This window comes from Mustelus asterias, chromosome 12 (assembly GCF_964213995.1).
Source record: "Mustelus asterias chromosome 12, sMusAst1.hap1.1, whole genome shotgun sequence".
Taxonomy (NCBI): Eukaryota; Metazoa; Chordata; class Chondrichthyes; order Carcharhiniformes; family Triakidae; genus Mustelus; species Mustelus asterias.
Genome location: NC_135812.1, coordinates 104043714 through 104070860, shown reverse-complemented (window position 1 = coordinate 104070860; position 27147 = coordinate 104043714). Strand labels below are relative to the sequence as shown.

At 41.8% G+C, this 27147-nt stretch overlaps 1 protein-coding gene across 3 annotated transcripts in view; it reads right to left on the bottom strand.

Annotated features, from left to right (window-relative positions):
- helz (helicase with zinc finger) overlaps positions 1-27147 on the bottom strand; it is a 255595-nt gene that overhangs the window by 175769 nt on the left and 52679 nt on the right. For all 3 annotated transcript variants that reach the window (XM_078225782.1, XM_078225780.1, XM_078225781.1), the window contains exons 6-11: positions 26574-26622; positions 24243-24318; positions 21443-21641; positions 20732-20839; positions 16088-16388; positions 8006-8273 (exon numbers count right to left, since the gene is read on the bottom strand). In XM_078225782.1, the coding sequence (XP_078081908.1) occupies positions 8006-8273; positions 16088-16388; positions 20732-20839; positions 21443-21641; positions 24243-24318; positions 26574-26622 (1001 nt within the window). The remainder of the gene's footprint in view (positions 1-8005; positions 8274-16087; positions 16389-20731; positions 20840-21442; positions 21642-24242; positions 24319-26573; positions 26623-27147) is intronic.

Sequence of the window (27147 nt, the reverse complement as noted above, 5' to 3'; positions counted from 1 at the left end):
GAATCAGAATACCTGGTCATTATCACATTGCTGTTTGTGAGCTATTTTGTGCTTCCTATGTTAAAAGAGTGATTGCAGTTCAGAAGGATTTCATTGGCTGCAAAGTACTTGGGAAGTCCGATGGTCACATGGCATGTAATATAAATGCAACTTCTTGGATAAAAAAATTACATACCCTAGGTCTCACCTTGCAGCATCCTGTTAACTGCACACTAAATGGTCAAATTCAACAGAAGAGGTTTTTTGTCAGAAAACAAAGCTAATAGCTGTCTCAACACAATCTCTCTATGCATCGAGGACTGGCAGCATACAAAAGAATCAATAGTTTGTGTTGCAGCTAGAGGCAGTTTTGGAGCATAGGCATGGGTATGTAGACCTCATATTCCCAGTATGTATTTATCATCTAGATCGATTATTTTCAGAGTGTATAGAGAGTGGTAACGAAGCTCAACTACATACGATACTTATTGCAAACTCGTGTTTATATGAATACTTCTGGGTGACGATGCGACAAACTCAAACCATTACACAATGATAATCAGTGACTTCTGAAGCACACTCAACAATTGAGGGAAAAATGTTTAATAAGTCGGAAATTATTTAGAAATGAGTTGTTCTAAAGCTCATTTGTTGAAAATAAATGAAGTCTCCAGTGAATATTGACTTGAAAGTTGATTGTTACCAGTATTTTGTCCACATTTATTGCATCCACATACATTTTACAGTTCATTACTCAGAAAACATGTTAATGATATCTCCCTTTTAAGCACCAAAGTGCCCATTTTTTTAGACACCACTTGTGCAGAACACATTGCTGGTTCTGGATCTCACTGATCACCTGGACAATATCTTAATCTATTTGATCAGCAATTGCAACATTAGGTCCCCAGATATTCGCACCTAAAACCACCTAATGATTTATGGATTAATTGACTTATACGCATATTGGGACGCAAGGTGATTAAGGTTAAAATTTGACAATATTTAAATACAATAACAGTTGTATTAAAAAGTCACTTGGTCATACAAAACTTGAACATTGCTGAAAAGATAGCTGCTGCAGAAGCTTTTTGTCTTGTACTCATCAGGAAAAAAGCAAGAAAGCTGAATTTCAAACAACCACAATTTATACTACAGCAATTTCCCACTAACAGGAAGTTGCCATCAATCCAAAAAGACATTCTGCCTACCACACAATGTTTCAGTGCCAAAGTGATGTCAGAAACATAGGCCATTCATCCTACTGATTGGCTGAACGAATCAAACAACTTCCCTCAACGGTTTATGACAAAGTACAGACCATACTCAAGCAGTCCACGCTGGCAAAAGTCAAGCAAAATGTCTACTGTTAGATGCGACTCCATAATTGGGCAGCACTTGTTGAACAATCTCAAGTATGCTAATAGCTACACAATCAAGCTCATAATGTGGCTCAATTACACTTGCTAAAAGCAACATACATTCATACACAGACCTGCTCTCTGCAAACAAAAGGCACATGTTCAAGTCTTGTGCTTTTTAAAAAATTATCTGAGTTTGGAGAGCCTATCGTTCCCTATTGCTTTCTCCATGGCAACGTCATGGCCAGAGTCAACTTGTCAACCTATCAGCATCTTTTACTCCTACAGCATAATTTATAATTTGCAATTTGGCATCCTGGAGTGCAAGACAAAAAGCTTCAGCAACATGCCTCTCCTCTCAGTGATAACTGTTATCTTCATACACAATATTCCATTTCTGTATCTGAAGTCAAACAGCTCAGCTCTAAATATGGACTTTTGACAGTGAACAGATGCTCGGACATGAGCTGTCAAATTAACTTCACCAACATGGTTTGATCTTTCTCAGTTTATTGACAAAATCCCACAAATGTTTTCTTTACTAAGAAACCATTTCACACAGAAATCAGGTTTCAACAGGATTTGTATCTAACCAGCTATGAGTTCAAGTTCAAAATCACACAAGTTGCCTGATCAGCTCATTCACCAATGCAAATTTAAATTTGCTTAGGAAATATTTATTGTACAACTACAGACATCAAAATATGACACAACCACTTTTTAAGGATTTGATTTTAGCTTGTACCTGGATGGGTAAACATTCTGAACCATACAAACCCACATTTCTCTCATACCAATGCTGCTATTCCTTCAAAAGGACAAAACAAAGTGAAAACAAATGAAAAATGTATCCAAACTTTTATTTAGGCTCATTTAATATTTTTGCCATGTCCTAATGTTCCTTTTATTCTCTCCTCCCCTGCCATCGTTGAGTTTGGTAGACAATCTGCTTTTATATGACTTTGAAAACAAATTGAACCTGCAATTGAAAATAACCCATTACCACAGCCGTAAAACACCCAAAAATGTTTCACAGCCAATTCATTGTTATTAGGGAGCAGTTACTGTTATACGGGCAAATAACGACAAGTCAACTCACTTGGACCAAGGTCCCACAAACAGTAAATGAGATGAGCAGTCACTTATGCTGGTTTTGTTGGCATATGATGGAGTAAGAATGTTTACCAGGACACCAAGCAAACTCTTCTCTGAACAGTGCCATGAGGTCCTTTACAATTTTCTCAATAGGACTTTCGTTCAAAAGAAGAAGAACAAAGAACAGTATAGCACAGGAACAGGCCCTTCGGCCCACCAAGTCTGTGCCGAAACAGATGCCTCGCTAATCTAATATTTTCTTGCATCTACGTGGTCCATATCCCTCTATTTCCTGCCTATTCATGTATCTATCCAGATGCCTCTTGAACATTGTCATAGAATCCGCTTCCACCACCTCCTCCGGCAGCGTGCTCCTGGCATTCACCACCCTCTGTGTGAAAAGCTTGCCCCTTACATCTCTTTTAAACTTCTCCCCGCCCCCCCCTCACTTTCAACAGATGCCCCTGAGTAATTGACCCTTCGACCCTGGGAAAAAGACTGACTATCCACTCTATCCAAACCTGTCATAATCTTGTAAGCCTCTATCAGGTCCCCCTTATTCTCCGACGCTCCAATTTATTTAATACAACTGATCTTCCTGTAATAATACAAAATAAAGAATGTACCAAGCTTCCTCACATCAGTGGGTCACCTTACTCAACTATTCCCACCTGCATTCCAAATTCTCTCAATCTTGGCAATCTGACTGCCTCTCAATATTCTACTGAAAAACCTACTGCCTTCACAGACTTTTCCTTTCCAAACAAACTGACATAACTTTTTTTTCCATAAGGAAAATCAGAGAACCTGCTTCCACGGTTCATCTCTTGCTCTGCACAGCTGCCAAGGTGATCAAAGACGTGGCAACATGTGTTTTCCAATTGTCGAGACAGAATAATGAACTGCATATTATTTAGAGTCCATGGGGAAACATTAATGGCAGCTCATGAACATCTTAATGACCTTCAATAACAGAGCCTTTTTTTCATTTACTTTGCCTTGTAAAAAAACAAGTTACTTTCTCCCCACATTAACCCAGGTTCAATTCTAGCCTTGGGTGACTGCGTGTGGAGTTTGAACGTTCTTCCCATGTCTGCATGGGTTTCCTCCAGGTGTTCTGGTTTCCTCCCACAGTCCAAAGATGTGCTGGTTAGGTTGATTGGCCATGCTAAATTGCCCCTTAGTGTCAGAGGAATTAGCAGGGTAAATATGTGGGGTTACGGGGATAGGGCCTGGGTGGAATTATTGTTGGTACAGGTTCGATGGGCTGAATGGCCTCCTTCTGCACTGTAGGGATTCTATGATTCTATCCTGCTGCAGCAAAACATTCAAGCATGGCAGCAAATCCAAAGGTCATTTTGCCTCCACAAGGAAGGCACTCAAATCTTCTACAGCCCCTTGGCACAATATACCAGACAAGCAAAAGTGCTGCATCATCCAGGATATAGTTTTTAAATGCCAGATTTTTGAGTTGGGTTGGTCAGTGAGCAACTGATCCATATTGATCAATATAATATAAAACATTGGTTTGGCCACAGCTAAAGTATTATGTGCAGTTCTGGAATCCACATTATGGGAGGGATGTGACAGAATTGGAAAGACTGCAGAGGAGATTTACCAGGCTGCTGCCTGGGATGGAGAGCTTTAGTTATGAAGAGAGATTGGATAGACTGGGGTTGTTTTCCTTGGGGCAGAGGAGACTGTGGGAGGACATGATTGCGATGTATAAAATTATGAGGGGCATAGAGTAGACAGGAACAAACTTTTCCCCTTGGTGGAGGGATCAACAATAAGAGAAAAAGATCCATGGCAAGGGGTAGGAGGTTTAGAGGGGATGTGAGGAAAACTTCTTCACCCAAAGGACAGTGGGAATCTGGAACTCACTGCCTGAAAGGGTGATGGAGGAAGAGACCCTCATAATATTTAGTAAGTATTTTGATGTGTACTTGCAATGCCAAGGTATACAAAGCTGTGGGCCAAGTGCTGGGAAGTGGATTCGAATAGTTAAGTGGCTTGCCTTTGACTGACGCAGATGCAGTGGGCTAAAGGGGCCTTTTTCTGCACCGTATGCCTCCATGAATCTGATATAGTCCAGGTTCAACCACAGCCTAAGCTGAATTAGCTGATCTCGATCTGGGCTATGTTATGGGCACTGCGATTGGTCTCAGCGTTCATGGTTGGGGTTTCAAGATAAAGAAAAGCAATGTGCTATGCCCAGGGTCAGTACTAGAAATGAGTACGAGTGGACACTGGAAGAGAGGAAATGCTCAACTGTGACATTTAAACAATCAAATAAGTTTAGTAGCAGCTAGACACACAGGTGAATAACCACTGAAACCGCCCAAAGCAGAATAGTCTAATTGGTCTCTTGCTAAATAAATATTATAAATCTGTGGATTAATGTACAAACAATGAAAGAAAAAACATTTTTCACTCCAAGACAAATATAACTGATCGATGGGACGGCATGGTGGCACAGTGGTTAGCACTGCTGCCTCACAGCTGCAGGGAGAGGGTTCAATTCTGGCCTTGGGTATCTGTCTGTGTGAATGTCGCATGCTCTCCACCCCCTCCCTCTCCCTCAGTGGGTTTTCGCCGGACGCTCCGGTTTCCTCCCACAGTCCAAAGATTTGCAGGTTAGATGAATTGGCTATGCTAAACGGCCCACAAGTTGTTTGTGCACCTGAGTGTATAATGGACTGGCGCCCCATCCTGGATGCATCCTGCCTAACATCCAGTGTCGATCAGGACACTGGATGTTAGGCAATTAGGCACTGGATGTGACACAGTGTTGGTTGGTCCGACTCCCTCTGACCCTGAATTGGTGTAAGTAGCGAAGTGAAGAGAATCGATAGATTGCAAACCTGTTTAAAGATTTGGAAACTAGAGGACTTTTTGCAGTGATGATCAAAGCAAGTTCCAGGTTTAAAACAAAATGAGTGGACATCACTCCTAATGTGCAACTCTTGGCAGTTAAGTCCACAAAAAAATCCAAAAGTGAAGTATGTGCACAAGTAATTATGAATGGGAGAATCATTGCTTTTCTATTCCTGCAGCTAATAGATTTTTTAAAAACTCTACATTCTCTTCCCCCCCCCCCCCCCCCCCCGAAGTGAATAGTGTAAACCACTCCCTGACAGTGGAGCCAGGGTTCCCGTTCATTGGAGGCTGGCCCTGATTCCAAACAGAGCACTTCATACGGACCTATGTGACAGTCTCAGCGTTGCATAACTCTCAGACAGCATGAAGCAAGTGCTCCACCTGGTGGAGGCATTGATGCTACATATTTTTTAAACTTTATTTTAATAAAGCTTCCAATAATTCCCCCTGGAGGAATTCGAACAAACAGATGAAATATTAATTGATGTGTCAAGATACAGTCAAAACTCTTCTTGTACTGATGACTTTGATAAACTCAAACTTCAATTGCTAGGTTCTCTGTGCTGCCTCCAACCCCACAATAAAAGAATTAGGTCAACTTAGATCCAAGGATATGAATAAGAAATTCTCAAAATATGAATGGGAAACTAACCATCCCCCACCTTCAACGACGTGGGGTAAATACACCCAGGTAAAAAGATCAGTAAATCCTGGGTTCAATCCCAATCCTGTGCTGAATTGGCCAATCAGGAATGGGAACAGAGGCCAATGTCGACTCCCAACTCCTCCCAAACCTCATCCCACAAGTACTAAAGCCAGTCGTACCATTGTTACCGTCAGTCTGACTAAATAAACAAAGTAATCAGAAACCATAAATTAAACCTGGGACTCTCCTGATCTCTGTGACTCAGTACCACAACAGACCAGGTGAGGTGTTCAGGAAAAACACAACTCCAAAGCTATATATAAATGGATCTTGTTGAATAAATCAATGAGTAAGTCAGTGCTGTAACAGAAATTTAGCATTGCTTCACAACATCAGTGAACAGCTAAGTAACAAAAGTATTCAATTAAAATCAATATTCTCCCATGTGAAAGTAAGACCATAAGACGCAAGGACAGAATTAGGCCACTCAGCCCATCGAGTCTGCTCCGCCATTCAATCATGGCTGATATTTTTCTCATCCCCATTCTCCTGCCTTTTCCCCATACCCCTGACCCCCTTATTAATCAAGAACTTATCTATCTCTGTCTTAAAGATACTCATGACCTGGCCTCCACAGCCTTTTGCGGCAAATAGTTCCACAGATTCACCACCCTCTGGCTGAAGAAATTCCTCCTCATCTCTGTTTTAAAGGATCGTCCCTTTAGCCTGAGGTTGTGCCCTCTGGTTCTAGTTTTTCCTCCTAGTGGAAACATCCTCTCCACGTCCACTCTATCCCGGCCTCGCAGTATCCTGTAAGTTTCAGTAAGATCCCCCCTCATCATAGAATCCTTACAGTGCAGAAGGAGACCATTCGACCCATCGAGTCTGCACCGACCACAATCCCACCCAGGCCCTACACCCCCCCCCTTAGTTACCCTGCTAATCCCTCTAACCTATCACATCCCAGGACACCAAGGGTTAATTTAGCATGTCCAATCAACCTAACCCGCACATCATTGGACTGTGGGAGAAAACCGGAGCACCCGGAGGAAACCCACGCAAACACAGGGAGAACGTGCAGACTCCACACAGACAGTGACCCAAGCCGGGAATCGAACCCTGGTCCCTGGAGCTGTGAGGCAGCAGTGCTAACCACTGTGCCGCCCGAAAACGTCTAAACTCCAATGAGTACAAACCCAGAGTCCTCAATCGTTCCTCATACGACAAGCTCTTCATTCCAGGGATCATTCTTGTGAACCTCCTCTGGACCCTTTCCAAGACTAGCACATCTTTCCTTAGATATGGAGTCCAAAACTGCTCACAATACTCCAAATGGAGTCTGACCAGAGCCTTATGCAGCCTCAGAAGTACATCCCTGCTCTTGTATTCTAGCCCTCTCGACATGAATGCTAACATTGCATTTGCCTTCCTAACTGCCGACTGAACCTGCACGTTAACCTTAAGAGAATCTTGAACAATGACTCCCAAGACCCTTTGTGCTTCTGATTTCCTAAGCATTTCCCCATTTAAAAAATAGTCTATGCCTCCATTCCTCCTTCCAAAATGCACAACCTCACACTTTTCCACATTGTATTGCATCTGCCACTTCTTTGCCCACTCTCCTAACCTGTCCAAGTCCTTCTGCAGCCCCTCTGCTTCCTCAATACTACTTGGAAAATAAGGTCATTCTTGAATAACTGAATCATCTCTGATCACAATTTATTTAGTACCTGTAGCAAGTCAGTGTTTATGAAATACCCAGAGAAAAAATAAAAGTTCTATTGATCAAGGCATTTCATGGTCAAAACGTGAAATAATGAAAAGCCTTTGTAGAAAGATGAGGTATCCAAAGATGAACAGAACAAACATTTTATTCTGCAGTGTAGCAGGGATTCAGATTTGAACACTTTTACCTTGAGTGCTTATCACACAGGAGCTGCTTAACAAATTATTTTTAACAAACAAATCCATTGAGATAAAGATAGAGAGGGTTAAGTCGGGGAAACGATGAAATGCACATTACCATTTGTCACATTGTACTTACTTGCTTACTTCCTTGTACTGTGCTATTTCCTCAATATAAAGTAAATCATGTAATCGAGACTGATAATTAGATTTGGTCAATGATTTGTCAAGCACAGATTGTGTGAAGAGCTGGTCGGCAGATAACGGAATCTGGTACCGGGTCAGGAGACTTTTCTCCAAGTCAGTAGTTTCATTTGGCTCAAATTCTACAATAGTTTTACAAGTGGAATCCCATCGCTTAGCTGTGGTAAGAAGTTGCTGCCTTGCCTGCATCAAGTGTTCCAAATCTGTGAATTAAATTTACAATAACATGAAATCATTTACTCACAATAAAAATGTTTTTACATCTGTGATTCAATATTTTTCCTTAGTTTGAGAATGTGATAAAGTAGATTAACCAAAATTTGAAGCACACAGACTGAACTAGAACAGGCTGATGCTCACTTTCAGCGAGGTACCAGGTACCAGTTGGCACAGAGCCAGCCACCTTTCTGCTCTCCAGCAGCAGGGTGCAAGCTCAGTAATGACAAGTTTACTTGCCAAAATGTTTTTGACAGGCTGTTACACGCAGTCAGGTTTACATTACAAGACAACGTGCAGACCATGTGTTCTTACAATGGTTTCACTTACTTCTCCTTCAGGAGCACAGGAATTGCTAGACAGTAAAAGACCAAAGTCATAGAAACCCTACAGTGCAGAAGGAGGCCATTCGGCCCATCGAGTCTGCACCGACCACAATCCCACCCGGGCCCTACCCCCACATATTTACCCGCTAATCCCTCTAACTACACATCTCAGGGACAATTTTTAACCTGGCCAATCAACCTAACCCGCACATCTTTGGACTGTGGGAGGAAACCGGAGCACCCGGAGGAAACCCACGCAGACACGAGGAGAATGTGCAAACTCCACACAGACAGTGACCCGAGCCGGGAATCGAACCCGGGACCCTGGAGCTGTGAAGCAGCAGTGCTAACCACTGTGCTACCGTGCCGTCCACTGAGTTCATGTATTAGCATGCTGGTAATTGCTTCAAACAATGAGAACAGAATTCTTGATCAACCACAGCAATCAATCTTTATTAACTGGTGCACAACAGACCCAAATCTGGCAAGCAAAACCCCATGGGAAAAGCTTTGGGAACCTAGTTACATAATTCACCTGCAAGTTCCCCTCCAAGCCACACACTATCCTGACTTAGAACTACATCATCATTCCTTCACTGTCGCTGGGTCAAAATCCTGGCACACCCTCCTAAGCAGCATTGTGGGTATACCTACACCACATGGACTGCAGCAGTTCAGCAGCTCACCACCACCTTCTCAAGGACAATGAGGAATGAGCAATGAAAATGCTGGTCTAGCCGGTGACGGCCATTGCCTGTGAATTTTTTTTTTTTTAAACCTGTCCCTCCCAAGCTTGTGACACGCCATATGTTGCTCCTAAAATTACTCATACACGATCTATTTTGTGAAAGGACCTAATTTGCATTTGAATGAATTAACTTTGTTTCCACCATCTCCTTCGAGAGCCTCTTCGACAGATCAACCATTAACTCGGAGCTTTCTCTTAGATTAGATCAGAATTTACCCCCTTCAAGCTCAGGCCATGCCCTCTGGTTCTTCTGTTCTGGACAAGATGAAACAGCTACTCATTCTCTGCAATATCTAATCCCTTTAGAATCCAAAAGAGCAATTATGTAACCTCAAAGCTCCTCTTCCAGTGAGAAGATATCCAATTTACATAATCACTCCTCGCCCTCTGAACACCGCGTAGAATGGACCTCTGCAGTGGGGAAAATGCTTGAATCTTTCATCAAGGAAGAAATAACCCCATGGGGAACATGCAGCAAGGGTTCATGAAAGCATGTCATGTTTAACTAATTTAGTGGCATTCATTGAGGACATTACAAGCGCGGTGGACAACGGGGAACCGGCAAATGCGGTGGATTTCCAGAACGCATTCGACAAGGTGCAGCACAAAAGTCTGCGGCATAAGACAAAGGTGCATGGCGTTACGAGTAATGGATTAGCTTGGTTAGAGTATTGGTTACCTAACAGAATGGGGGTAAATGGGTTCTTCTGGTTGGCGATCAGTGACTAGTGGTGTGCCTCAGGAATCGGTGTTGGGCCGCAATTGTTTATAATTTACATAGATGATTTGGAGTTGGGGACCAAGTGCAGTGCATCAAAGTTCGGAGATGACATTAAGATGAGTGGTAGAGCAAAATGTGCAGAGGACACTGAACGTCTGCAAAGGGATAGAGATAGTTTGAGCAAGTGGGCAAGGGTCTGGCAGATGGAATACAATGTTGATAAATGTGAGCTGGACAAGAATCATAGAACCCTACCGTGCAGAAAGAGGCCATTCGGCCCATTGAGTCTGCACTGACCACAATTTCACCCAGGCCCTATTCCCGTAACCCCACATATTTACCCTGCTACTCCCCTGACACTACGGTCAATTTAGCATGGCCAATCCACCTAACCCACACATCTTTGGACTGTGGGAAGAAACCAGTGCACCCAGAGGAAACTCACACAGACACGGGGAGAACGTGCAGACTCCGCGCAGACAGTGACCCAAGCCGGGAATCGAACTCGGGTCCCTGGCGCTGTGAGGCAGCAGCGCTAGCCATTGTGCCGCCCATTTTGGTAGGAATAACAGCAAAATGGACTATTATTTAAATAGTAAAAAATTGCAGCATGTTGCTGTGTAGAGGGACCTGGGTGCCCTTGTGCATGAAGCACAAAAAGTTGGTTTGCAGGTGCAGCAGGTAATTAAGAAAGCAAATGGAATTTTGTCCTTCACTGCTCGAGGGATGGAGTTTAAAAACAGAGAGGTTATATTGCAGCTGTATAAGGTGCTGGTGAGGCCACACCTGGAGTACTGTGTACTGTTTTGGTCTCCTTCACTGTAGGGGGTGCAGAGGAGATTCACTATGTTGATTCCAGAGTTGAGAGAGTTCACATATGAGAAGCGACTGAGTAGACTGGGACTATACTCTTTGGAATTTAGAAGAATGAGGGGGGATCTTATAGAAACATATAAAATTATGAAGGGAATAGATAAGAGAAGCAGAGAGGTTGTTTCCACTGGTGGGTAAAACTAGAACTGGGGGCATAGCCTCAAAATAATGGGGAGCAGATTTAGGACTGAGTTGAGGAGGAATTTCTTCAACCAAAAGGTTGTGAATCTGTGGAATTCCCAGCCCAGTGAAGCAGTTGAATATTTTTAAGGCAAAGATAGAAAGATTTTTGAAAAGTGAAGGAATTAAGGGTTATGGTGAGCTGGCGGGTAAGTGGAGCTGAGTCAATGAAAAGATCAGCCATGATCTTATTGAACGGCGGAGCAGGATCGAGGGGCCAGATGGCCTATTCCTGTTCCTGGTTCCTATGTTCTCTACACTCTGGGATATAGAAGAATAAGAAGTGATCTCATTAAAAAGTGCAAACATTTTGAGAAGCTTAAGGGGTACAAGCTGAGGCATCCAGGGCTTGGTGCAGAATGTTAGTTAGTTAGGACCGAGATATGGAGAAATTTCTTCACTCAGAAGGTATGAATCTTTCAAATTCTCTGCCCCAGAAGATGCTCAGTCATTGAGTATGTTTAAGGGTGATAGCGATAAGATTTTTGGAGGTTGAAGATCCACCCTGATCTACCTCTTTGGCCAAGCTTTTGGTCACCTGTTCTAACATCACCTTAGATGGTTCAGTGACAAGTTATATTCAATCATACTCCTGTAAAGCACCTTGGCATGACTTATTTTAAAGGCACTTTATAAATAAGAGCTGTCATCCAAATGCTGCCAGTACATTAGCAGCAATGGCTTCTCTTGCTGCCCCACTAGTGACCTGTGGAATCTACTATGGATCTATCCTTGGTATCAACCTCCTCTGCATGCTGCCTCTTGGTGACATTATCTGTAGGGAGTGGTCAGTTTCCAGATTTTAGCGATAATACCAAGCTCACTACTTCGCCAACATTCACATCACCATGATCATCTCTGGCCCAGCAGACTGCAACTTAACTGACAAAAAAGTCTCCAATTGATGGAAAGGTCAAAACTACTGCTTTCAATTCCCACCATAAACCTCTCAATTTCTATTACATTCTCATTAATTCTGTTCCTCCTCCTCACTTGTCACCAACTCAACAACGTACATCCTTCATGTAGAAAAATGTCCCATGTTGGTCTACAGGAACAAAGACAATACTGAGTCAAGGGAAACCTAGCTAAAAATCAAATCTAAACCAGACTGGGCAAAACTGTAGCATCCTGTTCTACCTACTGTGTCTGAAACGTATCCTATCCATCACCAAGATGGGGGTCACGTTTTTGAATCTTTTGAGATTTTCTCTCATGTTCAGCACCAAATCAGCACCAGATCTGGCTAGTGGAACTCATTTCTCCGACGATCCAGAGTGCCTCTTTTATACTATCCAATAATGAGGTAAAGGATTAGGACAACAGATATCGTAGCAGAAAACCATTATTCTGTACACCAATTACCAGAGATTCCTTGATTTTCCTCTTTCTATAAAGCAAAGTGAACCCACATTCCAAGCTTAGATTTAGTCTCTAAGCTAACACAATGCATTTAAAAAAAGACAATGAATGAACAGGATAAAATTGTTACAAGTTGCAGTCGGCTCCAGATATTCAATTCAATGCAACTACTTTTATTCTTTAATATTTCTCTATTGGAAATAACATAACCTGAACTAATAATAAAATAACCTGGGTTAATAATAAAGCCCCTTGGTAAGAAGAATAAACACTGTAAATTTGCAGATGTTTCCAAGTATGTTCCTTGATCACATCATTATACTACTGTTGTCTGGGAGCCTGCTGTACGTAAGTTGGCTGCTGAGTGTCCTACATTATAAACACTGACCAACTTCAAAAGTATTTCATTGGCTGCAAAGGGCTTTAGGACGTTGTAAGGGAGTGAAAGGCATTATGTAAATACAATTCTGCCGAAAGGCACACTGATTTACAAAACTAAAAGTGTAGTGATAAACTTAGTTTAAGAGTTTATTTTATTAGTGTCACAAGTAGGCTTCCATTAACACCGTAATGAAGTTACTGTGAAGAACTGTTTCAGTGAATGAGTTGGGATAGATCTGTAGTAAATTTCACTCCACTTTAATATGATTCTGCATCACTCCACATCGAGATTAATAACGTGGTGCACTCAGAATGGACTAAAGGTTGACTTTTTTGGTAGAATCCTTCTTGAACTTGACCACCTGTCTCAAGGAAGAAATAAAAATGGATCTAACAACAGGTGGTTGGTATCCCTCTCTCCCTGCAGATATTTCTAGAATGGAGCCCAAATTATGTATGTTTCTTCTCTTGTACTTTTGATTAGCATGAAGTCAGCTGTTTCACCTCTGACTTCACCCCTGTCCAGTATGTTGGCCAATGGTGCTTCCAACGAAACCTGCTTCTGTGACTCTTGTATGTTGGCCCCATAGACAGGTTCGAGCAGTGCACCAAATTAAATCAGCCTCTTTCAAGTATTTAGAATGCGTCCCAGAGAGTTAAGGATACCCTTGTCAATGTCCGACTCATTAACTCTCCAATGATTTTTTGGGCGGCACGGTAGCACAGTGGTTAGCACTGCTGCTTCACAGCTCCAGGGACCTGGGTTCGATTCCCGGCTTGGGTCACTGTCTTTGTGGAGTTTGCACATTCTCCTCGTGTCTGCGTGGGTTTCCTCCGGGTGCTCCGGTTTCCTCCCACAGTCCAAAGATGTGCGGGTTAGGTTGATTGGCCATGCTAACAAAATTGCCCCTTAGTATCCTGGGATGCGTAGATTAGAGGGATTAGCGGGTAAAATATGTAGGGATATGGGGGTAGGGCCCGGGTGGGATTGTGGTCGGTGCAGACTCGATGGGCCGAATGGCCTCTTTCTGTACTGTAGGGTTTCTATGATTTCTGCACTGTGGGGATTTTATTAACATGTCTATCCCAAGTTATCTCAATGGCTCCAATAAGTCTTTGTCAAGTTATTTAACCCCTCATGAACTTGCCAGCAACACTTGAATACAAAATCATATCAAGATATTTCCATAGCAATATAAAAACAAAATGCTGCACATGCTAGAAATCTGAAATAAAACCAGAACATTTTGGAAAAGTTCAGCAGGTCTGGCAGCATCTGCGAAAGAAAATAGAGTTAACATTTCAAATCCATATGACTTCTTCAACGTTAATGAGGGGGAGAAATGTGATGGATTATAGACTGTGTAAGAGACAGGTAGAGCAGGTGGAGCAAAGGAGAAGGGCAGTGATAGGTGGGAGCTAGCAGAGATTGCAGCAAAGATGTGCGGGGCACAAGACACAGGAGGTGTTCATGGCAGTGTGAAGGTATATGGCATTAGGATAAGACAGCAGAATGTGTTTTGAGGCAAACAAAGGTCAGTGCTCAGTGAAAGCAAAACTTAAGAACAAATGACAGATGACTGGGGGGGTTGCGATGGGGCAGGAAAAAAATGACGTAAAAAAAGTGGTCAAGATGGAGGAGAAAAGTCACAGTCTGAAGTTGTTAAACTCAATGTTGAGTCCCCAGGCAATAACATGCCTGATTGGAAGACGAGGTGCTGCTCCTCCACAGTTTACATTGGGCATCAATGCAATTTGGACCTTTGCTTTCCTATTAACATATTCTGCTATCTCATCTTAATGCCATTATCAGCAGTTCCATGTTCTTTCACACTGCCATTAACACTTTGTCTTTTGCGCCACACATTTTGCAATCTCTCCGAGCTCCCACCTATCACTGCCCTTCTACTTAGCTCCACCCCCTTATACAGTATACAATCCATCACATTTCTTCCTCTCTTTAGCTCTTAAAGAGTCATACCAACTCAAAACATTAACTGTTTCTCTCTCCATGGATGCTGCTAAGCCTGCTAAGTTTATTCAACATTGTGTTTTATTTCCATGCCAAAATGGTCAGAAATCTTACATTACAACAAAAAGGGGTTTTCCTATTCTCCTCAATGCTTTAAATAATAGTGACACAAACCCTTCTCCACTTTTCTCCCCATCTTTCAATCCCATTTCTTTTTAAAATCAGGCAGTGGGGTCTCCAAACGCCTCTGTACAGTCCCCGAGAATGTTTTCCAGATTAAAAGCAAGCTTCTGTTACAGTGGCAGTGATACAAGAACGGCTGAAGGATAAAATTCAGAGTAGGAACAAATGGATGTTTCTCAGTTTGATGAGGCAGGTAACGCCTTGCCCAAGAATCTTTACTGAGATGTTTCTCATTCTCAATTTACAGAGATGATTTAGACATGAGCACATGAAGTCATACCCAAAACTGAGATTGTTAGATTTTTGGGCATTAACAGCTCAAGGGATATGGGGGAAGGAAGTGGATGTTGATGTAAAAGTTTCACCATCATCTTATTGAGTGGTGAAGCAGATTCGAAAGAATATATTCCTGCTTACTCATGTTCCTAAGTGAGTTCATGCAAACATTCAACAAATCTACAATGACAACACAATTACATTTTTAGAGAATGACTCGAGCCACAACTTAATTTAGGAACAGTAAAACAGTAATAGTCCATTTCAGCCCTTGAGCCTGTTCACCATTCAATTACTTTAATCTATATATCCGCCTTTGCCACATACTGCTTAATGGTCAACGAAAAAGCTATCAATCTCAGTTTTAAAATTAACAATTGATCGAGCATCAAATGCTGTTTATGGAAGAGTGTTCCAAACGTCCACCACCCTTTGAGTGCAAAAATGTTTTCGAATTTTACTCCAATAGCTCTGGTTCTAATTTATAGTCATTGCCCCCTAGTCCAATACTTCTACAATGAGATCTCATGAAGGGGAAATTACTTGCGTTTTTATCACTGATCTTTTCCATTCTTATGAATCATTTCAAGGGCTAACATTCTTTCCATTTTTTTAATCTATCAAATAAACTTATTAGAAGAGATGTCCTTCAGGGTGGCACCAGTAAAACTGTCCATAGAAGTCTTTGGGTCCTTAGGCCCTTCATATGTCTCTATTTTCAAAATTGAAATTAAACACCAACTAATTTGTGCAAAGAGCAGAAATGGACAAATTCATACCTTCTATTGATGCAGCATCCACCATAATCCTTTGCATCAGGACTGGCTCAGACCCAAAGTCAAAAACTACAGTTTGACGAAAAGTTCCAAATATTTCCGTATTGAATTGTACACTGACTCTATATATACAATGGTCCATTCCATTCTGAGCCATCTTTCCTCCTCCAAGCCACTCCTGACAGTTCTCAGGTACATCTTGTACCACCTGAGTGTTGAGGTCACCAACAGAAACAGTCATAATGGAAAAATGAGGACGATGAGCATCGTAGAGCAAGGCTATTCGGTACAGCAAACGTGCAGGCTGAAGGAGGGGAAAGAAAACAGATCAATTAATCCCACTGAGAACATCAACTCCACAAAGTAGCATCACAAATCACCTGCTCTGTCTTTAGCATTTCCTTCAGGAGGTTGCTTCTACCCAGGGTGGAAGCGTCAGCTTCTTCCCAGAGCAGAAATGTCAATTACAAGGGGGCACTGGTTTAAGGAGAGAGGGAAAAAGTTTAAGGGAGATGTGCAGGGTAAGCTTTTCATGCAGAAAGTGGTGGGTGCCTGGAGCACGCTGCCAGAGGTGGTGGTGGAAGCAAGGCACATTAGCAACATTTAAGAGGCATCTGGGTGAGTACATGAATAGGGAAGAAATAGAGGGATATGTACTGAGTAAGGGCAGAGGTTTTTTGTTTAAGTTTAATTAGGGCATCATGCTCAGCATGGGCTTGGGGGCCTGTTGCTGTGCTGTACTTTTCATTGCTACCATTTCTATCCTATTCTACATGTCCCTTTTTTTCTATATTCTTTCATGGGATTTGGGCATCACTGACAAGGCCAGCATTTGTTGCCCATTCCCAAATGCCCTTGAACGGAGTGGTTTGCTAGGCCATTTCAGAGGGCAATTAAGAGTCAACCACATTGCTGTGGGTCTGGGGTCACATGTAGACCAGAGCAACTAAGGATAACAGATTTCTTTCCCTAAAGGACATAAGTGAATCAAATGTTTTCACAACAATTGACAATAGATTCACGATTGTGACTGAGACAAGCTTTTTATCCCAGATTTATTAACTGAATTTAAAATTCAACAACTGCCACAGTGGGACTTAAACCCATATCCCCAGAACATTAGCTTGGATTCTGGATTGCTAGCCCTGACATTGCCACTATGCAATCACCTCCCCTTGTGACTTTTCTTTTAAGTCAGTGCTTCAAAACTAGTAAATGACTAGACCTAGAACAATAGCAGTGAGCTTTCAACACACAGAAACAGGACACCATTGCAGGAGTTCCGGAGGGAATTGCACTCAATGCGCACGATGGGATGAAGGGCTTCTTGCCATGCTGTAAAACTCTGACACGATGTGTTCTTAGCCCAATCAGCTCCAGCTCTTTTAGCGGCCTAACCCCCACCATCCCGTCAGGAGCGGGGCTAGTTATTAAAGCATGCACAGTGATCAGTTCCAATCACAACTTCTCCAATAATGAAGCAGCCTTTACCAGCCCACAACAGGACACAATCATCATCCAGGCTTGGGTTAAACATGTAGCAGGTAACATTCATGTCACCCAAGCACCAGGTAATAACTATCACAAACAACAGAAAGTCTAATCACCTCCTCTTGATCTTCAATAACTCCACCACTGGCAAGTTCCCAACCATCAATCTGCTGGGCATTAACACTGACTCAAGGTTTAACCCAGCCAGCTGCATCAATTCCATGAATACAACAGGACAGACGTTGGATAGCGAGATGGAACACTCACCACTCATATGGACTGGTACAGTTCCAACACTCAAGTAACTAAACACCAACCAGTAGAATACAGTTTGCTTGCTGGCACGCTTACCACCAGGCTCAATGTCAACTCCTCCATTACTGGCACCCCACTGCTACAGCACGCACTATTTACAGGATGCACTGCTACAACTCACCAAGGTTACTTTGAGAGTATTTCCCTTCCTTGTGACCTTGACTGCTGAGAAGCACAAATGCAATAATATGCGGAGGGTACCATCACCTCCAAGTTCCCCTCCAAGTCACACATCATTCTAACCAATGTTCCTTCTGAGCTGCAACAATCCACAATGGTCCACACAGGGAACAAACAGGCTGCACACAACCAATGTTCAACTGAAAATGTGTGGATATGGCAGTCTTAAAGGGACCATGCAATGCAAGAAGTACGGCAAAAAGAAATTAAAGGGAACATTCTGAAGGTCATACTGCATCATTCCTTCACCAGGAGAGTCAATATGCTGAAAATCTTTAGTGTCAATGCTGGATCACCACAAAGACTATGGTGGTTCAATGAGAACGACCACCAATATCTTAGCAGAAATACTAGGAATAGACAAGGAGACAGTCCACCTGTGTCACCTAAAAACTTATTCCAATATTATAATACCAAGAGGATCAGGACAGAGGAGTTATGACAAGGGTTAAAGCTGTCCAAAGAAAATGCTCCAACTGAAAGCAAGACCCATAATGGCATCAATATGCTGTGTGCATTACTTTGTATAAGTTCCTAGAGGACACAGAGAGCAGTGACTGGATAGCCCAGATTTCCATTCATAGTTAATAACAATTATCTAAACTCAAACTATCTGTTGAAGGTTAGGTACATTTTAAGGCGCACAAAATTGCACCTAATCCCAGCAATTAACAGTCACAGTGCTTTAAAATTATCTTGTCAACCATATACAGCCAATGTAATGACAGAAAAGTGCCAGCATGATGCCAATTACTTGATCTAACACTGGGAAACAATTTAGCATGCCGCCTTGCACATGCATTACTCTGTGACATTAATACTTGCCAGATCACTTCTACTTACACACAACGTTTCAAACTAAATTATATGGCTGTTGGTCCAGCAAACTTCCATAATTCACCAACTTAAAAAGATCTGCATATTTTCTTGAAATTTTTGAGAGCTTTATAAATAAAACAAGAAGTGGAATACCCCATGGTGTAATTTATCTGGACTTCTAAGCACCCCTCAGTGAAAAAAAATCATCAAACTCATCCGTGGAAATTAGATTTTTAAGAAAGGGATGGTGAACACGTTCAATGCTTGGGACCTCATTTATTATTTATGGAATCGACTAGTGTAATGAACGCAGTGGAAATTAAAAATGCAGCTCAATTTTTGCAAAAGATTTCAGATCTGTTATGGAATTGGTGAGATGAATGGCAAAGGAAAACACAACAATACAAAGCACTGAAAGGCAAGAGAGAATGAGCAACATAGCTTCACAACATTAGCACAAGAGATACATTGAGAGAGCTAATACAGATTAATTTCCTAATGTCCAATGCCAAGACAATGAGAAATACACAAAGATAGAACTTTGGGTGCATAATTAGAACAGCCTACAGAGGTCATGCTGAGACTTTATAACACACTTGCCAGATTTCACTGGAGTTGTGTGCAAGTCACTATATTCTAAAGGGGAAATACATGCATTGACAGGTAATTAGAATAAACCCAGCTGGAGGCAGGGATGAGCTACGTGAACAGATCAGGAAAGCTTAAACTCTAAATAACATTTATAAAATAAGCAGGACATGCAGCACCTGCAGTCTGCTTCACCATTCAATAAGATCATGGCGAAGTGAATAAGTAGCATCTGTGAATGATTAAATGACACAGGCAAGGTGACCCAAAACAGGAGGTCAGTTCGGTCACTGGAACAAGACAACATTGCTGAAAAGTATATTCATGAACTGATCTGAGAAAACATTTCTTTATTCATAAAGATATGCAGATGAATTGACCATGCACAATTTGACCCTGTGTGTCCCAAGGTGTGTAGGTTAGGGGGATTAGCAGGGTAAGTGTGTGAGGTTACAGGGATAAGCCTGGGAAATATATTCTGTTGGAGAGTTGGTGCAGACTCGATGGGCCGAATGGCCTCCTTCTGCACTGTAGGGATTCTATGATTTGATGATTGGGTAGCTTATTCCAAATATTCATCCCCCTAAGTATTGAAATTACAGGCAACAGGAGAGCTAAAGATACAACTGCATGCTCAATTGTATAAAACGAACTGCAAATGGGAGGTTTTTGGTTCACAACATAGTGCAGTCATGAATAAAAGTCACCGTTCTCCACTATGATCAATGCATTATTTATGTATTGCTTGACCAATGAAACACTGACAATTTAAAATAGAAATAGTCCGAAGAGACAGCTTAGCTAATTTGTGGAATGGTTCATGGAGTTTCCCATTTCACCCATACACATTCAAGAGTTCCAAATCTTCAACCAATTTTGGGGTACATTCTTCAGACTAAACTCTTAGTTTTCTACCAATGGTTGCCTTAATATTAACCAAATTAAATTGTATACAATATATTTCATGCCACAGATTCATCCTCACTGGAAATGGTACAGGTAAAAGACTAGCCATCCTGGATACATTATTATGGAGATATGGCGGGGCAAGTTACGAGAGTAGATTGGGGGAGAGTATTAATAAAAACTAACATTGCTGTAACTCCTCTTCCCCATCCAGAAATTCCTATTAATAATTAATGGGAGGATAGCTTCAGTGTCAGGTAAGATAGCATTTGCGAGTGTAATACATTAAAAGCTTCCGGGTATTATGTTAAATCAACAAACTTTATAAAGTGAATCTTCTGTACTTACTTTACAATGGAGTATAAAGGTCCACGCTTGACTAGATTTCTTGGTCGTCACAGTTACTGATAGTTCTGGGCTATGATCCACTGCTACACCATCCACAGACTCACTAAGCTTTAAAACAATACAAATTCACCTTAGCAAATCAACATCTTGAAGGGAAACTGTGACTGCAAATCAAAAATGAACTCCAGTTTCACATAATAGTCATCGCGTCAAACCCATTCAATAGTTTTTGCCTCTTACCATTGTTGAACGACGGTCATTTCAACTACCCTTGGCACAGTCTACCCATCTGCTCCCAACCTATCTTCTGTGGAATTGGTTTTGTTTCAAATTTGGCTTCATTTTCTCTGGAAACCATCAACTCCTAGTTAGGTACAACTGGATGAATGGCATTCACCCCCAGTGTGCATTCCTCATTTGCACAACATAATAGGAAGCAATCAGAATGTGGATAGTGGCATATCCCTGTATGAGGTCCAAGGCATCTATCTCTCAACCAATGTGTCTATAACAGATTATCTGGTAACGTGTCACAATGTTGTTTGTGCACAAACTGACTGCCAGGGTTGCCGACAAAACAACAGTAACTCCACTGAAATAAAGTAATTGGCTGTGAAGCATTTTTGGACACTCAAGGATGTGAAATACATAAAATGGATGCAAGGTCTTACTCCCTTACTTAACATGTGCCAAATCAAGAAATTTACATACCACTTTTTCTGGAGATAAAGAATTCATCCATTTTTCAATTAATGTTTCCATATAATTCCCAATGGACTGTTTGCTTTCTTTTTGTTGTTTCAAGCGCATCAGCCGTGAAGAGTAGCGTTTCTGCCATTCAGCCAGCTCCTTCTGAGAGTGTGCAGATGTACATTGAGCACCATATCTACATATCTTCTGTTCCATGAACCTAAAACAAAAAAATGATATATTACTCGACTTATTAAGCAGCAACACATCTCCGATTTTATAATTTGTCACTTATAGGCTTCCCTGACTTTCCAACAGCAAAGACAATAATGCACATTTGTCACAAATCGTTTGTTCAAGTACCATTTATATGGCTATAATTTTGTCTAGTTGGGGAAGCAGCTGATGTTTGATGCTGAGGTTAACAATCCACTCAACAGCTTTAGTCAATGCAATAGGAAGGGTTGTGATGCCACCAAGAATGGATCTCTCAGGCCCGAAGTTCAGTGTATGGACGATGGTTTGACTTGGTTTGAGTAGTTTTTCATATTCCATCTGTGGAGCAAGTGGCTAAATCCTCACTGGCCTGACCTCAAGAAGTTGAAGGTGTCCAGATTTTCTGAGGCATGTTGAAACCTGGAACCTCACTACTATGGTCAGTTGCCAGGTTCTGGTTGATTGATGATGTTTGCAGTCAACCAGTCGTTGCAGCATTGAAATGTGGAGCAATGATCAGTTTGTAGGGCGTGGAATGCGTCTTGGGAGGGATTATGGGGTTTTGAGGCCCTGTGTCAATGGGAGTGCTTTGTTAGCTGTCACACACTGGTATTCTTTGAGGAGGATGATTTCTATGCAAACATCAGAAGGTAATCACTTGAACTGTTGTTGGTCTCAATACTCCAAAAATGAGAGACAGATGTCTACATGTTTGTGTGGCAGTTTCTGAGCCAAGTTGAGCAACAGTATTCTGCTGTTGGGTAGACCAGGTGAGTGAAGCGACGTGTCTCCGCTGTCCCAGGTGGGATCTGCCAGTTTCCTTAAGAGATTCCTCATGACTTTCCGTGAGGTGTTGCCGGTAGGTCAATGTGCAATCATGAGAGATGCAAAGGTATTCTGGCATTGGGTTGTGGATGAATCATTGGCCACAGAACATGAAGCTCTTCCTTCGCCGAGGAGTTGCTTAAATGAAGGACTGAAATGACAGTCTTGGCAGTGTTTAGTCAAAACCTCCATTTTCTGAAATAGGTTTCCAAAGAACATAGATCTTCAGCGAGTCGTGACGTTCTTCAGCCTGCAAAGCCAAATCATCAGCATATGCAAAGTCGTGAGTTTGTGGAGGGAATCACTGATGTTGGGAGAACCAGAGCAAAGACTGATCCCTGTGCAAGCCTGAAGTTAAGTCTGGGTGGCTGATTTGATCTCCAAGACATATGGAACTGTCAGTTGCTAATTGTGGATTTGGTTAATTGTAGGGTTCTCACACAGTAAATGGAAAATTTCAGCAGCATGTCTGTGTGCCACACTGTGTCATAGGCACAGGATGAGTCAACAAAAGTGGTTCCTACCTTCAGGCCTTTCTGGAAACTGGTCTCAACGTGTGAGATCAGTATTATTATTGATAACAGGGTGATTGGGTGGTAAGCTGTGGGGGTTGTTGAGTGGCTTCCCTGGCTTGCCAAAGGCCATCATCTCAAATTACTACCCGATGTTTGGAATGGTACCAGTACTGTTGATGTTGGTAATCAGCTTCAGGAATTCTGGGTAAATTCTACCGACTCCAGCTGCTTTGCCTGACTTGGCTGCTGTTAGGGTGCTATCTACTTCCACAAGGCGGCTTGAATGGTCTGTTTGCTCTGGGGCAGTCTTAAGAGAATGTAGCGAGGCTGTTTTTACCCTGCACATCTTCCGTGCCGGCCAGTATTTTTGAGTTATTGAGGAGCTGTGAAGTGACGACATTAGCATTGATTCCAGGACGCTGGCATGGTTGTTGTCTATGTATCTTTCCCAATCACTATTACTTCTCCGATTTGATTTTTGATTTGATTTGATTATTGTCGCATGTATTAGTATACAGTGAAAAATATTGTTTCTTGCGCGCTATACAAAGCATACTGTTCATAGCGAAATAAAGGAGAGTGCAGAATGTAATGTTACAGTTATAGCTAGGGTGTAGAGAAAGATCAACTTAATGCGAGATAGGGCCATTCAAAAGTCTCTTGGCAGCAGCGAAGAAGCTGTTCTTGAGTTGCTTGATATGTGATCTCAGACTTTTGTATCTTTTTCCTGACAGAAGAAGGTGGAAGAGAGAATGTCCGGGGTGCGTGGGGCCCTTAATTATGCTGGCTGCTTTTCTGAGGCACCGGGAAGTGTAGACAAAGTCAATGGATGGGAGGCTGCCTCTCTCCTCAATGCCATTGACCCCACTGATGGCTACATCAAGAAATGTGGAACCCTGGCATGCTGTTCATGTCCCAGTTCAGCATTTCCACTGGCACCCTTTTCCCTAGCACTGATCTTTGCCCCCAAAATACCAGACCATGTATTCAATACTAAGATTCAAGTTAACTAATACTCACCGCACCCTCAACTCATTCAAACACTATAATCCAAATTTTCCGAGAAACAGAGGAAAGAGACACAATGAAATATGAACACAGAGGAGAGACAGTTAAGAGAAGAATCACGTGCATCAACTTAGAAATGGACTGCAGCAGAAATCATTCACCTCACAGAGCTCTTGGACAACAAAAAGGTTGCACTGGGAATTAATCCAGTAATAAATCAAGAAGTTATTCAAATGAAAGTCATCAAATCCGTTTACCTTTTGCACAGGGTATATTCTTCACTACAGGTTACACCACGGGGAGGAGGCCGGAACTGCCATCCATCTTCAGAATCTACAGCAATCATTCAAATACATTTTAAAAATATCAAGATTCTTCTTTCATATAGTTGCCTATTTTACTATAGTATCTTTTTTATATCAAAGAGCCATCTCACAGCAGCAACAGGTAACAGGTCTAGTCTATAATAGGTTAAGTTTGTAATGACAACATGGGCGGCACGGTAACACAGTGGTTAGCACTGCTGCTTCACAGCTCCAGGGACCTGGGTTCAATTCCCGACTTGGGTCACCGTCTGTGTGGAGTTTGCACATTCTCCCCCTGTCTGTGTGGGTTTCCTCCGGGTGCTCCGGTTTCCTCCCACAGTCCAAAGATGTGGTTAGGTTGATTGGCCATGCTAAATTGCCCCTTTGTGTCCCGAAATGCGTAGGTTAGAGGGATTAGTGGATAAATATGTAGGGATATGGGGATAGGGCCTGGCTGGGATTGTGGTCGGTGCAAACTCGATGGAACGAATGGCCTCTTTCTGCACTGTAGGGTTTCTATGATTCTAACATTTCATTCAAGCCCATTGAGCCTGCTCTTAAACTAGATCAGCCATGACCCAAAGTCATCAGATGTCTGTCAAGAAACAAATATCTAATGTTTGCCCAGATGAGTGCAAGGTGAAAAGCTTCAGCAACATGTCTCTCCTTTCAGCAATACTCAAGTTCTGTATTAACAAATTACTGAGGACAAAACCTTACAAGAGAACTAAATAAAACAGCTTTATCCTAACCTCACCATGATAAAGTGAAACAAAATACATTCTAGTACATATTCTTCGCAACCCTAACTTACTGTTTTCCAGATAACATTCTAAACAACCATCTTAGTTTATTGATCACCCTCCCATCAACTTCCAGTCCTTTTTCATCATAATCATACGCAATTGTCCAACTAAATTTTACAAATATATATTCTTGATTTTTCCTTTCTGTCCTGAAAGCACCAACTCCATAAGCAGATCAGCCTTGGCAAGTTAAGCTAATGATTTTGGAAAAAAAAAATGACCATGGCTTTTACAGCAGAACTTGATGTGGTGTTCAGCAGACATCAACTCAAGTCAACTCAACAGTAGGACACACTGGATATGCAGGAATGTTTGTGGTATCCCAACCCTGGCTGAGAACTGCTAACTGAATGCAATGATGTGGAGATGCCAGCGTTGGACTGGGGAATACACAGTAAGAAGTCTCACAACACCAGGTTAAAGTCCAACAGGTTTATTTTGGTAGCACAAGCAACTAGCTTTTGGAGCACCGCTCCTTCATCAGGTGAGTGGGATTTGAGTTCACAAATAGGGCATATAAAGACACAACCTCAATTTACAAAATAATGGTTGGAATGCGAGTCTTTACAGGTAATCAAGTCTGAAAGGTACAACAATGTGAGTGGAGAGAGGGTGAAGCACAAGTTAAAGAGACGTGTATTGTCTCCAGCCAGGACAGTTAGTGAGATTTTGCAAGCCCAGGCAAGTCATGGGGGTTACAGATAGTGTGACATGAACCAAAGATCCTGGTTGTAGCCAAGTTCTGCACACGAGGATGGCCTCAACCAGGATCTTGGATTCATGTCACACTATCTGTAACCCCCATGACTTGCCTGGGCTTGCAAAATCTCACTAACTGTCCTGGCTGGAGACAATTCGCACCTCTTTAACCTGTACTTAACCCTCTCTCCACTCACATTGTCTGTACCTTTAAGACTTGATTACCTGTAAAGACTCGCATTCCAACCATTATTTTGTAAATTGAGTTTGTGTCTTTATATGCCCTGTTTGTGAACAGTACTCCCACTTACCTAATGAAGGAGCAGTGCTCCGAAAGCTAGTGGCTTGTGCTACCAAATAAACCTGTTGGACTTTAACCTGGTGTTGTGAGACTTCTAACTGAATGTAAGCCAAGAATGGAACCTGGCAGCATCTGGACTGCATGGATTAAAGTGCCAGCAGGCATCGCCTTCATTAACTTGGCTATAATTTATCTTAAATTGTTGGATGGCTTTTTTTGTCATTCTCTTAATACCTCCAACATACAATGCCAAGTGAATAACAGTGCTCAAGCAATAGACAAAGACCTAACCGTAGTTAGGAAGCTTCAAAATATTCTTGCCCAATGTAGATCATTGGTTGTGAAACACTTTAAAACTTCTGAAGTACAGAAAGTTCTTTATAAACCTATGCTTTTTGCTAATACATTTATAAAAGATTCAATGCTGAAAAGTAACTTCTCATTCTTCCACCAATAAACACTTATTTTGTGAATTACCTTCTTCTGTGTCTTCTAAATACGCAGACATCAGTTTATTGCTGGTTATCTGCAAACATTAAAAAGCAGACCAGATGTAAACAGGACAATTCTCAGTTCAGAGAGCAGTTAGCACATTAGAATTGACATCACCTGATTGCTACCCAGTTACCCTTGCTGGAAACCATCTTCAAGCGAGGAGGAGGAAAAGTTGGCATAACAAACTTTACAAACCTTTTGTATAATTAAACCAATTTAAATTTGAACTAATAAATAAGCACCAGTGTTTCAGACAGCTTTTGTTTTTTTACATATTCTGGGTCCAAAAAAAGACAGCTAATTGAAGGATGAAAGGGAAAGCAATAATAAGAATAATACAAGGCAAGGTCAATCAAGAGGCAGTGATTACAGGGATTAGATGATGCCAAATTTGAACATGTACATTAAAATAGTTGATGAATCAGTGGGAGAGAAGAGAGCCTTTGGGATGCTGAATTGATGGAGGGAAGAAGGGAAGTTAAGCAATGACTAATCACATACTTGCAGCAGAATACATAGAAAGCAATGTTTTTGGATATTTACGGTGATGATTAAT